This window comes from Syngnathus typhle, linkage group LG7, assembly GCF_033458585.1.
Source record: "Syngnathus typhle isolate RoL2023-S1 ecotype Sweden linkage group LG7, RoL_Styp_1.0, whole genome shotgun sequence".
Taxonomy (NCBI): Eukaryota; Metazoa; Chordata; class Actinopteri; order Syngnathiformes; family Syngnathidae; genus Syngnathus; species Syngnathus typhle.
In genome coordinates, this window is record NC_083744.1 from 2,468,971 (window position 1) to 2,484,092 (window position 15,122).

At 43.5% G+C, this 15,122-nt stretch overlaps 1 protein-coding gene and 1 long non-coding RNA gene across 27 annotated transcripts in view; one reads left to right on the forward strand and one right to left on the reverse strand.

Moving 5' to 3' along the window:
• The window catches only part of meak7 (MTOR associated protein, eak-7 homolog), a 135,884-nt gene that overhangs the window by 97,200 nt on the left and 23,562 nt on the right, over window positions 1–15,122 (forward strand). For 13 of the 18 annotated variants that reach the window (XM_061283547.1, XM_061283545.1, XM_061283542.1 and 10 more), the window contains 2 exons: window positions 11,342–11,517; window positions 11,658–11,835. The exons of the other annotated variants lie outside the window; for them this stretch is intronic. In XM_061283547.1, the coding sequence (XP_061139531.1) occupies window positions 11,342–11,482 (141 nt within the window). In that variant the 3' untranslated portion in view covers window positions 11,483–11,517; window positions 11,658–11,835. The remainder of the gene's footprint in view (window positions 1–11,341; window positions 11,518–11,657; window positions 11,836–15,122) is intronic. 18 annotated transcript variants of the gene reach the window in all.
• On the reverse strand, window positions 1,051–11,450 carry LOC133157198 (uncharacterized). 9 transcript variants are annotated; one of them, XR_009714959.1, is made up of 4 exons: window positions 11,311–11,450; window positions 6,709–6,819; window positions 5,875–6,024; window positions 1,051–4,973 (listed from the first exon to the last, which is right to left on the reverse strand). It is a non-coding gene; the product is annotated as an uncharacterized LOC133157198 (long non-coding RNA). The 9 variants fall into 9 exon arrangements; XR_009714957.1 differs by having other exon boundaries at window positions 1,051–5,174; XR_009714953.1 differs by having other exon boundaries at window positions 1,051–3,520; window positions 3,630–6,024.

The following is a 15,122-nucleotide window of genomic DNA, read 5'->3' on the forward strand; positions in this document are numbered from 1 at the left end:
TTGTTGTCTGTTGGAAGGGGGAAATGTGGCAGGAAACGCTGCACAACCAAGAGAGATGACCGCAGCCTTAACAGCATTGTGAAGAACAGTCGCTTCCAGAATTTGGGGGAGCTTCAAAAACAGTGGACTGAAGCCAGAGTCCAGGTATCAAAAGCCACTGTTCACAGACGTGTCCGGGAAATGGGCTACAATAGCCGTATTCCCATTGTCAAGCCACTTCTGAAGCGTCTGACTTGGGCTATGGAAAAGAAGCACTGGACAGTTGCAGTGGTCCAAAGTCCTCTTTTCAGATGAAAGCAAATTTTGTATTTCATTTGGAAGTCAAGGCGCCAGAGTCTGAAGAAAATGCTGGAGAGGAGGAAAATCCAAATTGCTTGAAATCCAGTGTGAAGTTCCCACAGTCAGCGATGGTTTGGGGAGCCATGTCAGCTGCTGGTGTTGGTCCACTGTGTTTCATCAAGTCCAGAGTAAACGCTGTTGTGTACCAAGAGATTTTAGAGCACTACATGCTTCCGTCTGCTAAGCTCTATGGAGATGATGATTTCATTTTCCAGCATTATCTGGAACCTGCCCACAGTGCCAAAACCACCAGTAAATGGTGTACTGACAATGGCATTACTGTCCTCGATTGGCCTGTCAATTTCCCCTGACCTGGACCCCACAGAGAATTTGTGGGGTAATGTTAAGAAGAACCTGAAAGACACCAGACCCAACAATGCAAATGAGCTAAAGGCCGCTATTGAACCAACCTGGGCATCCATAACACCTCAGCAATGCTACAGGCTGATTGCCTCCATGCCACGCCACATTGATGCAGTAATCCGTCCAAAAGGATTCCTAACCAAGTACTGAGTACATTAATTGACATTTTCAAATGTTTTTTTTGTTTTGCTGTCATAAATCTTTTCTTTTTAACTTGGTCTGAGGAAATATTCAAATTTTTTGAGGTAGGATTTTTGAGTTTTCTTAAGTTGTCAATCATAATCAGCAAAATTAAAATAATAAAAGGCTTGCAATATATCAGTTGATTTGTAATGAATCCAGAATGTATGACATTCTTGTTTTTTTTATTGCATTACAGAAAATAAAGAACTTTATCATAATATTCAAATATTCTGAGACAGTCCTGTATATATAAACTATACATCAACTAGCTATAACATAAATAAGTTTATCCAACCATCCGTGTCACTCCAAATTATTATATCCATCAAAATCGTTGTCCTCCGTATCATTTATAAACAACTCTGCTGACTTCGGAAGTCAGTGGATCGTGGTAGTCAGTGGATATCAGACGCCTCGTCAATTCCAGTTCCAATTATTCCACAGGCCGAGATCGCTCTCATGTGGTTTAAAGTAAAAATAACGTGAAGTGATAAATTAAATTAATAATTACCAGAGTACCAGAGTAAAAGTCGCACCAAACTATGAAAAAAAACTGCGACTTATAGAAAATAAGGTAATTATTAAAAAGGAATTTACAAACAGTTGCATGTAACTATGTTATAGAATCACTTTGTGATTATGAAGGCCGATACTATTTTGTTTTGTGTAGTTTCAGTACAAACTACAGAGCTTCAAGACATTTTTGGTAATGTCCACTATGTATATAAATATTTTTTTGTAAAGCTTACTGTAGAGTTAAGCAACATGTTTGACTTGTCATTTTCTAAAATTAAAAAAGTAAGTTGTCATAAGAAAATGTAAAAGCTGACAGAGCTCTTTAGAATATTCTGTTTCCTATTTGTCAATAGGCTTTAGCTGTGTCTTCGCATGAATGAACAAACAATTATCATATTTTCTGCACCATAAGGCGCACTTAAAAGCCTTTAATTTTCTCAAAACCACAAAGGTGCGCCGTTTAATAAGGTGCACCTTTTGTGGAGACCGAATTCAAAAATCTGTAAAGTTGTTTTGTGTGGCTTCCGTAATAGACAGACGTAATATGTAAACCCGATCAACCAATCAGATGACATTACATTTTATGTAGATCGGGGCCAAAAAACAATCAGAGTGTAAGTAACATGTAGAGTACGTACCTCCGCCACCATTGATTATTAAATTCATGATTCAATAATTTTTGTTCGCCATGTCAAACAAGGAATTTGACTTCGGTACATCACAGCCTCTGTTCAACATTTAGGTGACTAACAACACTCAAACAAATTGACAAATATTCTCAAACAGCCCCTGATCTTAAACTCCAAGGAGGGCAAGGGAAAACTCAAAACTCCAACTCGGGGAAATAAGAAACCTTGAGAAGACACCACAGATGGGAGGACCCCTCTTCTAGGATGACCAGGCTGCAATGGATGCAGAGTGGACACGGTACACATATAGACAATAGACAATTCAAAAAAGGCGTGGAGAGCAGGATGTTATTGCACAAACGTGACTCTGAGACTCTAAGATTGGTGTGAGTTCATCAGAGCGACAGCCTGGGGGAAGAAGCTGTCTCTGTGTCTGCTGGTTTTGGCGTACAGGGCTCGATAACGCCGTCCAGAGGAGAGTAGTTCGAACAGACTGCAACCTGGGTGAGAAGCGTCTGTCAAGATGTTACTTGCACATTTCCTGGTCCTGGACAGGTACAAGTCCTGGATAGATGGGAGGTTGATCCCAATTATCTTTTCTGCAGTCCTGATTGTCCGTTATAGTCTGTACTTGTCTTGTTTGAAGGCCGATCCAAACCAGACAGTGATGGAAGTGCAGAGGATAGACTGGATGATGGCAGTATAGAAGGTCTTCAGCAGCCCCTGTGGCAGGTTGAACCTCCTGAGCTGTCTCAGAAAGTACAGCCTCTGCTGGGCCTTCTTCCGGACAGAGTCTACGTGGCTGGTCCATTTCATGTCTCGAGAGACTGTGGATTCCAGGAGCTTGAAGGTGTCTGTGGAGAGAATAGTATTACTGTGGCTAGTGAGGGGTGGAAGTGGTGAAGGGTCTCTCCTGAAGTCCACTGTCATCTCCACGGTCTACAGCTCCAGGTAGGTTTGGCTGCACCAGTGGACCAGCCGCTCCACCTCCTGTCTGTGCGCAGTCTCGTCACCGTCCTGGATCAGGCCGATGAGAATGGTGTCGTCTGCATACTTCAGGAACTTCACAGGAGAGTCGCCTGAGGAACAATCGTTAGTGTAGAGAGAGAAGAGCAGTGGGGAGAGGACGCACCCCTGAGTGGTGCCGGTATTGGTGGTCCGGGTGTCGGATGTGATTGTACCCAGCCTCACACGCTGTCTCCTGTTGGTCAGGAAGCTGGTTATCAACTGACAGATGGAGGCAGGCACCGCAAGCTGGATGAGCTTCTGTTGGAGGATGTCAGGAGTGATGGTGTTGAACGCTGAGCTGAAGTCCACAAACAGGATTCTGGCGTACGTTCCTGGGGTGTCCAGGTGGTGCAGGATGTAGTGCAGTCCCATGTTGATGGCATCGTCCACCGACCTGCTTGCCCGGTAGGCAAACTGGAGGGGGTCAAGCAGGGGGCCCGTGACGTCCTTCAGGTGGTTTAACACTAACCTCTCGAGATTTCCTGACCACAGATTTCAGGGCGACAAGTCCACAGTCATTCAAACCTGTGATGGCGGGCTTCTTGGCCACCGGTACGATGGTGGAGCTCTTGAAGCACAAGGGCACCTCACACAGCTCCAGGGAACGGTTGAAGATCCGTGCAAAGGTGGGTGCTAGTTGTTCAGCACAGACTTTCAGGCAGGAGGGGGACACGCCGTCTGGGCCTGGTACCTTCCTGACATTTTGTCTCCGGAACATCTGATCTGCGAGGAGGTGGTCCGAGTGCGGGCGCGGCTTCTGTAAGAGAGAGAGTAGATGATAACGATGATGGAGGTGTGGACAGAACGGTTGAGGGGGGAGGTGAGTATGTTGATTGTTCTGCAGGCGGTCCTGTTGTGTGGCAGGACCGATCAAACCTGCAGTAAAACCTTTTTGGCTGGTTTGCAAGCCTTGGGCTCTCTATAGGACGGGGCGTTGGCTTCTTAAAGCCCGTGATGCTCTGCAGACCTTTCCACACTGTTGAGGGATCAGAATTGGCAGAGAGGTGTCTCTCCAGGCTCTCCCCGTAACACCTCTTGGCTTTCCTGACCTCTCGGTTTAGTGTGTTTCTGGTCTGCTTGAACATGTCCCGGTCGCCACTCCTGTAGGCCTCCTCCTTGGCTTTGCACAGCAACCTGAGGTTCGGTGTAAACCAAGGTTTGTCGTTGTTGTGCGTGCAGAAGGTCTTAGTCTGCACACACAGATCCTCACAAAAACTAATGTATGATGTGACAGTGTCAGTGAGTTCATGTATGTCTGAAGTTGCAGCTTCAAAAACTCGCTGATCGGTACAGTCAAAGAGGTCCTGCTTTGACTCCACTGTCCACTTCCTCGCAGTCCTCACCACAGGCTTAGAAGTTTTTAATTTCTGCCTGTAGGCCGAGATCAGATGAACTAGACAGTGGTCTGAGAGTCCTAAAGCTGCACGAGCCACAGAGTGGTATTCATCCTTTATTATGGTGTAGCAGTGGTCCAGTGTCTATGCCTCTCTGGTGGCACACGTTATGTCCTGTCTGTATTCGGGGAGTTCGTGTGCAAGGTTCGCCCTGTTAAAATCACCCAGAACAATGATTAATGAATTTGGTAAAAGTTTCTCCATGTCTGTCATCTGGTCAGCCAGCATCTGGGTGGCTTTACTCGCACGTGCGTGTTGTGGAATGTAAACAGCCGCTATGACGATCGAGGAGAACTCCCGTGGTGAATAGAACGGCCGGCAGTTTATGAAAAGTGTTTCTAGGAGAGGGCTGCAAGACTCTTTCAACACCAACAGTACACCAACAATCATTAATATAGAAACATAAACCACTTCCCTTTGATTTTCCGGTGAGCTCCGCACGCATTAGCCAAAACCCAGCTAACTCCACGGCGTGGTGGGGGGTGCGTCCGTCAAGCCACGTTTCATCAAAGCACAGCACGGCGGATCCGAAGTCTGTGCTCTTTTAAAAGAGAAGCAGCATTTTGTCCATCTTGTTTGCCAGGGAGCGGACATTCGCCAGATGGTAGGGCAGAACGGAACCCTCTCTGCCTCAGCTTTACGAGGGGTCCGGCGCGTTTGCCACGTCATCTTTGGTGTGCTAGCTTGTATTGCACCGCCGCTCTGGCTAACATCTCCGTCAAACAGTCTGGATCAGAGAGAACTGGAGAGAAAATACCAGGAGAAGACTGTCCGATGTTTAACAGTTATTCTCTGGTAAAAGTGATCCGGGATGGACAGCAGAGGACACAGAAAACACAAAATAACACAAAGTAGCGGAGGGCGACTCACCGTGGCAGCCATCCGCGGCGCCATCATGACGTCTACTACTATCGTTTGTGCAAATCTGTAAAGGTGTTTCGTGTGGCTTTCTCCACACAGAGATGTAGTATACACGCGCAATATGTAGACCCGAAGAACCAATCAGAGGACATTACGTTTTATGTAAATTGTGGCAAAAAAACAAGCAGAGAACTACGTAACCTTTAGACTACGTACGTCCACCGCCATTGATAGATAAAGAAATACCGTATTGGCCCGAATATAAGACGACCCCGAATATAAGACAACCTCCTCTTTTTCAAGACTCGAGTTTGGAAAAATACTTTTTGAACACCAAATTTAATTTCTATACAGAAAATAAATACATCTGTAACAAATGAAAATGACCATTGGTGGCAATTTTGAGCAATTTCCTCAACATGCCAGCACCACTGTGAACTGTGACTTCTCATGACCAGTTGTTAGTATATTAACACTCTTCTGCTATTTTTCTGCTACACTTCGGCCCATGGGAATGTAAAACGTGAGGGGGATCTCGTCCATGTTAATAATATGATCGGTGTCACATTGTGCTCACTTACATGCTTCTCAATGAACTCACGGAAGTCTGCTGGGAATTTTCGGGGCATCGATGTCCTTGCTCTGATAGAGAAGCGATTGCGTTGCATAAAGCAATAACACCAAGAAGGTCCTCCTTGAAATTCTTTTAAATTCATCTCCTTGGCAAGCACCTGGGTGTGTATAGAGACGCGATTGCCTTGCATGACGCGATAACAACAAGGTCCCCCTACTACAAAGTCATCCATATTCATGTTTTTGGCAAATACCTGGGCGTGGAGACGCAACTGCACTGTTGATAAACCTCCCCCAGCAGCACGTTAATCTAGCACCCATGTATGAACTCGTTCCTCGAGCTGTGGCCACCTAGCTTTTAGCCTGGGCTTAGCTTTTTTTGTTTTTTTCATTTCGCTAAGACTAACCTTCACTTTTCGCCAGTCCCTTACAAGTTTTTCACTAACTCCAAACTTTCTTTCTGCTGCTCAATTACCATTTCGGCTGCATATTTTACTACTTGCAGTTTGTAATCTGCAGAATATGATTTTCTTTTCTGTGCCAGTTTTGTTAAGACCTTCTCAGTTGATATGCGTTACACCCAATGGTCCATTTATCAAAGCAGGCCTAGATCGCCCTCATCCGCTTTATTCAGAAAATAACATGTGAAGTGAATCTATTTCACAATGACGGTAATGACGGTGTGAATGTGTGAGTGACAAAAAATATGTTAGAAATTTCACATATAAGTCGCTCCTGAGAATAAGTTGCACCCCCACCTAAACTATGAAAAAAGGTGCGACTTCTGCTCAGAAAAGTACGGTAATTTGATACTGTGGCAAAGCTAACACGACAGCATTTACCTTCCAATAGTTCCTCCCACTCAGCCGATGATTTTGTGAATTTTTTCACTCGAAAGATTCAATCCATTCGGGATGATATCACGGTTACTGTTCCAAACACCCAGTCGGGACCTGCGATTACGGAAGTTAATTTAAAGGCTTACAATCATGTGATAACCCTCTCAGATTTTAAAAATGTGTCCCTTGATAAGGCTGTGTAGGCTTACACAATTGGTTTGTGCGGCTAAATAGACAATTTGCTTTCTCGACCCGCTTCCAGGAAACTTGTCAAAGAACTAACATAAATTTCGGACTATAAACCTGGACTTTTTTCTCAAATTTTGAACCCTGCGGTTTATAGTCCGGTGCGGTTTATATAGGATTTTTCCGTGATTTTTGTGATGACTTGATCACTTTTATACACTTGTAAAAAGGCTGTGGACCACTGTTGTGCGGCACCGCTTTGCTGGGCGGAGGGATGTATGACACGGTCACTGGGGAGAAAAGTGGTGTGTTGATTGCATGTCCATCCGCCAGGCAAATAGTGACGTATAATTCACACAAAGAAGAGACAGAACGAGATCAAGACGGACATGACTGAAAGGAAGCTTTTATACACAAACATTATGGGTGACAAAAGAAATGCATATGAAGGCAGTCGATGACATTGTGTTGCGTCACCCTTTTCTTTATTTCGTTGTCCCGTCTACTGTGGAGCTATACGTGTTGCTCGCTAGTTTAATGTAATTTAGCGCTTCGTGCATGAATAAAATTAGCATGAACAGACCCTCATCATAGAAAATGCTAGAAGAAATGTATAAAACCGACAACAAAAGAGATTCTGACAAATTGTGTGGCAAAGGATAACTAACGCTATTCCAATCGGAAGACTTCGATGGTTTCAATGCACAGGAGGAAGATGAAGACGATGAAGCTCTTTTTTTTACTTTTACTTGTGTGCTTTTTTTAATCAGCCCTGTTAGTGCTGTGCTACCGTGTTGCTGCTGTGTTACCGCCGCGTCTCAGTGACTTTTACCGGTATGTTTTATTTAATCAAACCCTATTAGTGCTGTGTTACTTCCGTGTTGCTGCGGTATTACTGCCGCGTCACAGGCAGTGTTTGGAAAGAAATATTAAGGTATGTTGTTAAAACTTTAAAAAAGCTTTCTGTGTCCAGTCTTTCTTTGTTAATAACTCACGTACACACTTCCGTGTTGCTGCGGTACTACTGCTGCGTCACAGGCAATGTTTAGAAAGACATGTTAAAGTACCGTTTTTTTCCGTGTATAGTGCGCCCCCATGTATAATACGCACCCTAAAAATGGCATGCTGATGCTGGAAAAAAGCCTGTACCCATGTATAATACGCACCCAATTTTTATGAATTTTTTTTTTTTTAGTCCCAATGATCGTCACACACGCAGGGAGGCAATGGGTCCCATTTTTATAGTCTTTGGTATGGTCTTAACTAGGCTGGATGTAATTTTTTTTGTTGGCGTTGATTTCTCCGACTGCCGTAAACGCACCACCGCGCTCCGTGCGCGCACGGGAAAGAGGCGTGCGGACGTGAAAAAGGCGGCTCTGTATGGGAGAGACGTTGAAGAGGAATAAAAATACCCTTGGAAACCAAAACTTGCCCCTCGTCGTGACTCGGAGCCGCAACAAATGTTTCGGATTTGTGTAGGGTACATTGTGACAGACAGCAAACGAGCAGGTGATCGAGCAAGCGTCTGATACGAGAGCATTGCGGTCGTATGAAGCGTGTTTGAAGTGAACAGCAGCGACGAAAGGAACAAGGCAAAGTGTTGTGAAATCAAATATTACCTGTAATACGCATTTTGTTATTCGCTGATTGAAACTGCTAATTAAACTGTGAATTTAAACTAACAGGAAGAAATCAACTCTCGCTCTTTATATAGCTGACGTGTCTTGCGCATCCGTTCTGCGCAGCTGATCCATAGTGCGCATGCGCAGTTATACTGCCTTCGTATGACGTCCGGTCCGCGATGGAGATTAAAAAACAAACAATATTTGACAATAACACACCATCAAGGATTGCACCATCGCATCAAACGATGTGTCGTCAATTATGAATTTTACTGACTAAGTGTGTTGGGCAGAATGGCTGAATGCGATGCGCGATTGACAACAAACAAGAAGAAAGGTGATTTCAAGTTTGATTTCGAGGGAGATTTGTCATGTCTCATCCCCAGTTTTGCTATGTGTCTAGGTTGCCATAGTTTCTGTTCGCGTCGCTCCTCTCTTCCTGTATCACCTCAATCAATGTAACGTGTTTTGTATTTAAGTCCTGTCTGCCCCTCGCTCACCGTCGGATGATGTCATGATGTCTGTTTGGTTTCTGTTCCTGTCTTTGGTAATGTCACCCTGTCTTTTTGTTCCACGTCTTTGTCGGTCAGTCCTGTTGTTGGTTTTGTTGTACTTAAAACAAACAAAAAAAAAAGAATTTAAAAAAAAAAAAAAGAATTTTTTGTACCCATGTATAATGCGCACCCCAGATTTTAGGACAATAAATTAGTTAAATTTTGCGCATTATACAAGGAAAAAAACGGTAGTAGCGCAGCAACTTAATGATGAAATGGTTGCTAACAGTCAATTTAAACCATTTCAGTCTGGGTTTAGGGCCAATTAATGATTATATATTACTGCAATGGCAATCTTATTTCTGTTCGGTTGATCTCATGTTTCGCTGTATAGTAGCTTGCTTACCATATAGACTGTTACAAATTGGTTTCAAGATATTGACAGACTAAATGTGGTCAAGAAATAAGCAATTTAATCGATATTTTTGGATATTTTTGCATCTTTTTCTGTCCTGAAATTGTAACGCACAAACTGAGATTTACAATACTTTGAGATGGTGTGGTTTTTTTTTTTTTTTTTTTTTTTTTTTTTTTTACACCTTCATTCACTCACTTTGTGTCAAAGACGCACACGATCACAGCAACATACTCAGTCGATACTAGCCTCTTACCGTTGCCACAAGTGAAATTGGGTATAATGTCTAGACCCCAAATATAAGACGACCCCCGCTTTTTCAGTCTTATTTCAATGCAAAAAACATCTTATATTCGGGCCAAAACGGTACTATCGTTTGTTCAAAGCAAACAGCATTCGGACCTGGCATAGACAAAGAAACATGCTTACGAGGCACAATTAGAGCTTTCTGAAAAGCCAGGATAATTGCAGAAGAGCAACGTGACAATGACAAGAGGAAATGTATCATGTTTGAAGATGAGAACTTTGATAGATTTGCATATGAATATCGGTTAACAATTATGTGAGTACAGTAGAGTACATGATTAACTAGTAAGAATAAATCAACCAAACTCATTGCCTTGCTCCCGTGATGTTTTTTGTTTACCGTAAGTCATGGCATGCATGTTGCCCTACAATGCGGTGCGTCCTATGTGTGGAATAAATACAGAAAAGACCCGGAATTGAGTCTGCGCCTTTTAACCTGAAACGCCTTATGGTGCAAAAAATACAGTAGTAGAATAAAGTACAACTCACTGTCTTGTTAACCCCCCCCGCCATAAGTCATGGTATGCATGTGCCCTATAATGCGCTGCCTGTGTGTGCATGAAGTACAGAGTGCAGAATGAAGTGCAGAAAAGCCCCTGCAATTGAGTCCGCACCTTTTGACCCCAAGCGCCTTATGGTGAGGAAATTGCAGTATTGATAATCTAACGTACTGTAATTTTTGGACTATAAGCCGCACCGGACAATAAGCCGCACCAGATAAGATTCGGGGATATTTTCGGTTTTTCCTTATATAAACCGCACCGGACTATAAGCCGCATGTGCGCATGAGTTATTTACAAAGAAAGACTGTACACAGAAAGCATTTTTAATGTTTGAATAACATACCTTAACATTTCTTTCCAAACACTGCCTGTGATGCAGCAGTAATACCGCAGCAACACGGAAGTAACACAGCACTAATAGGGCTGGATTAAAAACAAACGTACCGGTAAAAGTCACTGAGACGCGGCGGTAACACAGCAGCAACACGGTAGTACAGCACTAACAGGGGTGGTTAAAAAAACATACCAGTACAAGTAAAAAAATAAAACTTCATCGTCTTCATCTTCCTCATGTGCACTGAAACCATCGAAGTCTTCCTCCTCAGTGTCCGATTGGAATAGCGTTAGATATCCTTCGCCACACACTTTCTCAGTCTCTTTCGTCGTCGCTTTTATGCATTTCTTCTAGCATTTTCCATGATGATGGTCTGTTCATGCTAATTTTATTCACGCAGAAAGCGCTAAGTTACATTAAACTAGCGAGCTACACGTATAGCTCCAGAGTAGATGTGACTGGGAAATAAAGAAAGAAAAGGGTGATCAACACACAACTTTTCTCCCCAGTGACCATGTCACATATCCCCCCCCCCAGCAAAGCGGTACCGCACAACACCGGTCCACAGCCAAAAAATCCTATATAAGCCGCACCTGACTATAAGCCAAAATTGTTCAAAATTTGAGAAAAAGTCGCGGCTTATAGTCAGAAATTTATGGTAATCACCTTATCAAGCAAAAGGTAGCTCTCAGTTTCTAAAAGGTGAGCCCTGTTCGAAAAATTATTTGAATATCATGACTCTTACACCGATGTTTTCCTTCTTGAATCCACCACAGATGCTTGAGCTCAAACGGCATGAAGAAAAACAAGCTTCGGTGTGCAAAGCAGAAGAAGTGGAAGAGCAGGAAAGTCAGGAAATAGCTGTGAAACAGCCCAATTCACCTCTTGACATGGACAACCGAACCAACCAAGCCTGAGCTGCACAACTGTTGTACATTTTCTCACATATAAGGCATGGCGGCTGTTAATTCACGCACTCAAGTACACCCAGATTTTGGAACTAAAATTGACGTGATACTGAGTCATAGTTGTATTTTCATCATTATTTTCAGTCGGTTGTTGTTCAATGTTATATTATCTCTTACTTTTAAGGTAATTGCTTTAGTGCCTGTTATGGAGACAGCAGTAGAAATTTCACCAAGAACTGCAAGGTCTGTTGGCACACAGACAACTGTTGTAAACACTGTAACTGCAATAGAAGTACCTCCCAAAAGAGTGAGGTCTCTTGGCATCCAGACATTTCCAAGTAAACCATCTACAAGAGTAAAATGTAAGTGTTCATATGTGTTACATTTTCTTCTGCAAATAACTGTTTGTGTTTCAGAATCTTGATTTTTGTATAGTGTACAGTTAAGCTCACTGTACTGACATAAATTTTGTAAAAACTATGATGATGAGAAAGTTTTTTTGTATACCCATTTTTTGTATGCCCATATGAACTTAAAAATGTTTTAAGTTGTTTGTTCAGGTAGGGAATGCCAGCTTGCACTGTGTGAGTGTATGCTGATAACGCTATTTACCTTATATTCAATTCAACTCCGTAGCTTATATTCGCTATTTACCTTATATTCAGGATTCAAGAATTTTTATTGGCAACGTTTGAGCATGCCAAACAAGGAATTTGACTTGCGTACATCTCAGCCTCTGTTCAACATTTAGGTGACTAACAACACTTAGGACATGTGCGAAAATTGACAAATATTCTCAAAAATCCCCTGATCTTAAACTCCCAGGAGGGCAAGGAAAAACTCCAAACTCCTACTAGGGGAACACAGATGGGAGGATCCCTCTTCCAGGATGACCAGGCTGCAATGGATGCAGAGTGGACATATAGTACACAAAATATAGACAATTCAAAGATAAAGCGTTGAGGGCAGGATGTTATTGCACAGCAATGTCTCTGAGACTCTAAGATTGGTGTGAGTTCATCAGAGCGACAGCCTGGGGGAAGAAGCTGCCTCTGTGTCTGCTGGTTTTGGCATACAGTGCTCTGTCACGCCGTCCGGAGGGGAGTAGTTCGAACAGACTACAACCTGGGTGAGAAGGGTCTGTAGAGATGTTACTTACACGTTCCCTGGTCCTGGACAGGTACAAGTCCTGGATAGATGGGAGGTTGGTCCCGATTATCTTTTCTGCAGTGCTGATTGTCTGTTGCAGTCTGTGCTTGTCTTGTTTGGTGGCCGAGCCAAATCAGACAGTGATGGAGGTGCAGAGGATAGACTGGATGGTGGCAGTATAGAAGGTCTTCAGCAGCCCCTGTGGCAGGTTGAACTTCTGAGCTGTCTCAGAAAGTAAAGCCTCTGCTGGGCCTTCTTCCGGACAGAGTCTATGTGGCTGGTCCATTTCAGGTCCCGAGAGATTTTGGATCCCAGGAATTTGAAAGTGTCTGTGGAGAGAATAGTATTACTGTGGATAGTGAGGGGTGGAAGTGGTAAAGGGTCTCTCCTGAAGTCCACTGTCATCTCCACGGTCTTGAGCGGGTTCAGCTCCAGGTGGTTTTGGCTGCACCAGTGGACCAGCCGCTCCACCTCCTGTCTGTACCCAGTCTCGTCACCGTCCCGGATCAGTCCGATGAGAGTGGTGTCGCCCGCATACTTTAGGAGCTTCACAGAAGAGTCGCCTGATGAGCAATCGTTAGTGTAGAGAGAGAAGAGCAGTGGGGAGAGGATGCACCCCTGGGGGCGCCAGTATTGGTGGTCCGGGTGTCGAACGTGATGGTCCCCAGCCTCACACACTGTCTCCTGTTGGTCAGGAAGCTGGTGATCCACTGACAGGTGGACGCAGGCACCGCGAGCTGGATGAGCTTCTGGTGGAGGATGTCAGGAGCGATGGTGTTGAACGCTGAGCTGAAGTCCACAAACAGGATCTTGGCGTACGTTCCTGGGGTGTCCGGGTAGTGCAGGATGTAGTGCAGTCCCATGTTGATGGCATCGTCCACCGACCTGTTTGCCCGTTAGGCAAACTGCAGGGGGTTTAGTGATGTCCTTCAGGTGGTTCAACACTAACCTCTCGAAAGATTTCATGACCACAGATGTCAGGGCGACAAGTCTATGGTCTATAGGTCTATGGTAACACTTTATAATAATGTCTGCTTAAAGCATTGGCAACACTTCATCAACAATTAACTAATGATGAACAGAACATTTGCAAATGTTTGTAAATGAGTAAAATATTGTCTGTTAATATTATTACGTATGTACGTTGATAATCATAAGTAAAACTTTAGTAATGTACATATACTTAATAATAGTAATAATAATAAACTCTATTTGTATAGCACCTTTCATACAAGAAATGCAGCTCAAAGCGCTTTACAACAATGAAAGAACAACATGAACACATAAAAACAAAACATTAACATATGCATACACAATTAATAAAGTGAGTTTAAAATAGGAGCAAGCTTTAATAAAATAAAGAATAAAGCTTTAAGAAAAGGTAAAAAATAAAGATAAAATAGGCTTAAAATTAAATTTACAAAACGTAATTAGTTAAATGCTCGGGTAAAGAAATGAGTTTTAAGTTTTGTTTTGAAAATATCTAGCGAGCTGGCCTCCCTGATATCTATGGGCAGTGTGTTCCATAGTTTGGGGATGTAATTAACAAAGGCTGCATCACCGTTCTTCTTTCTGCTGTTGCTGGGAGCCTCCAATAAACCAGCAGCAGATGATCGCAGGGTTCTTGGAGGTATGTAGCTAACAAGAGAGTTAGCAATGTAGCTTGGTCCCTGCCCGTTGAGGGCTTTGTATATAAGGAGAAGGACTTTAAAATCAATTCTAAATGTTACAGGAAGCCAGTGCAGAGCAGCTAGAACTGGTCTAATGTGCTCTCTCTTCTCGGTCCTGGTTATTAGGCGAGCTGCAGCGTTTTGGATGAGTCAAGTTTTTTTTCGGGAGACCAGTAAAGAGTACATTACAGTAGTCAAGCCGGCTTGAAAAAAAGGCATGAATCAGTTTCTCAGCATCATTTTGATTTATGAACGCTCTTACTCTTGCTATATTTCTAAGGTGGAAAAATTATGTTTTCGTCACCTTGTTAATGTGGGACTGTTGGATTTGGTCCACAATTGCGGTAGCGCGCTATCTGCGCCTCACGGCAAAAGCCATTGCCAATCACCTGTTATCCAATTTACTCACTGCGTGCTCCTTTAATTTCTTCACATTTAGGAAAATGCTAAGACAGTGAAGCAGAAATTAGACTTACACAGGTTGGTTGAGTTCAATCACAATTCCTGTTAAGAAAGCTCTGTTTTCAGGAAAGTACAATACAGCCCTGGGCCCTTCAAGAGCAGAAAGTCTCCATTCAGAAAAGGCAACGTTCAAGGTTCTTTGGTCAGCTTATATTCAGTTGCACATGCCGGTGTGGGCTGAGTTTGATGGGTGATGAGCCCTTGGGGTGGGGCGAGTTCTCAGTAGAGTTTGATTCCATGGGAGTGGGTGCTGGTTATGGGCGATTCGGTGTGTGTGTGGGAGCTGTTGTCTTCTTTCGGCCTTGGCGATCATCTTTGGCCGAGTCCTTGGCTGTCTGCCTCTGGCACCTGCTGGTTTTATCTCCAAG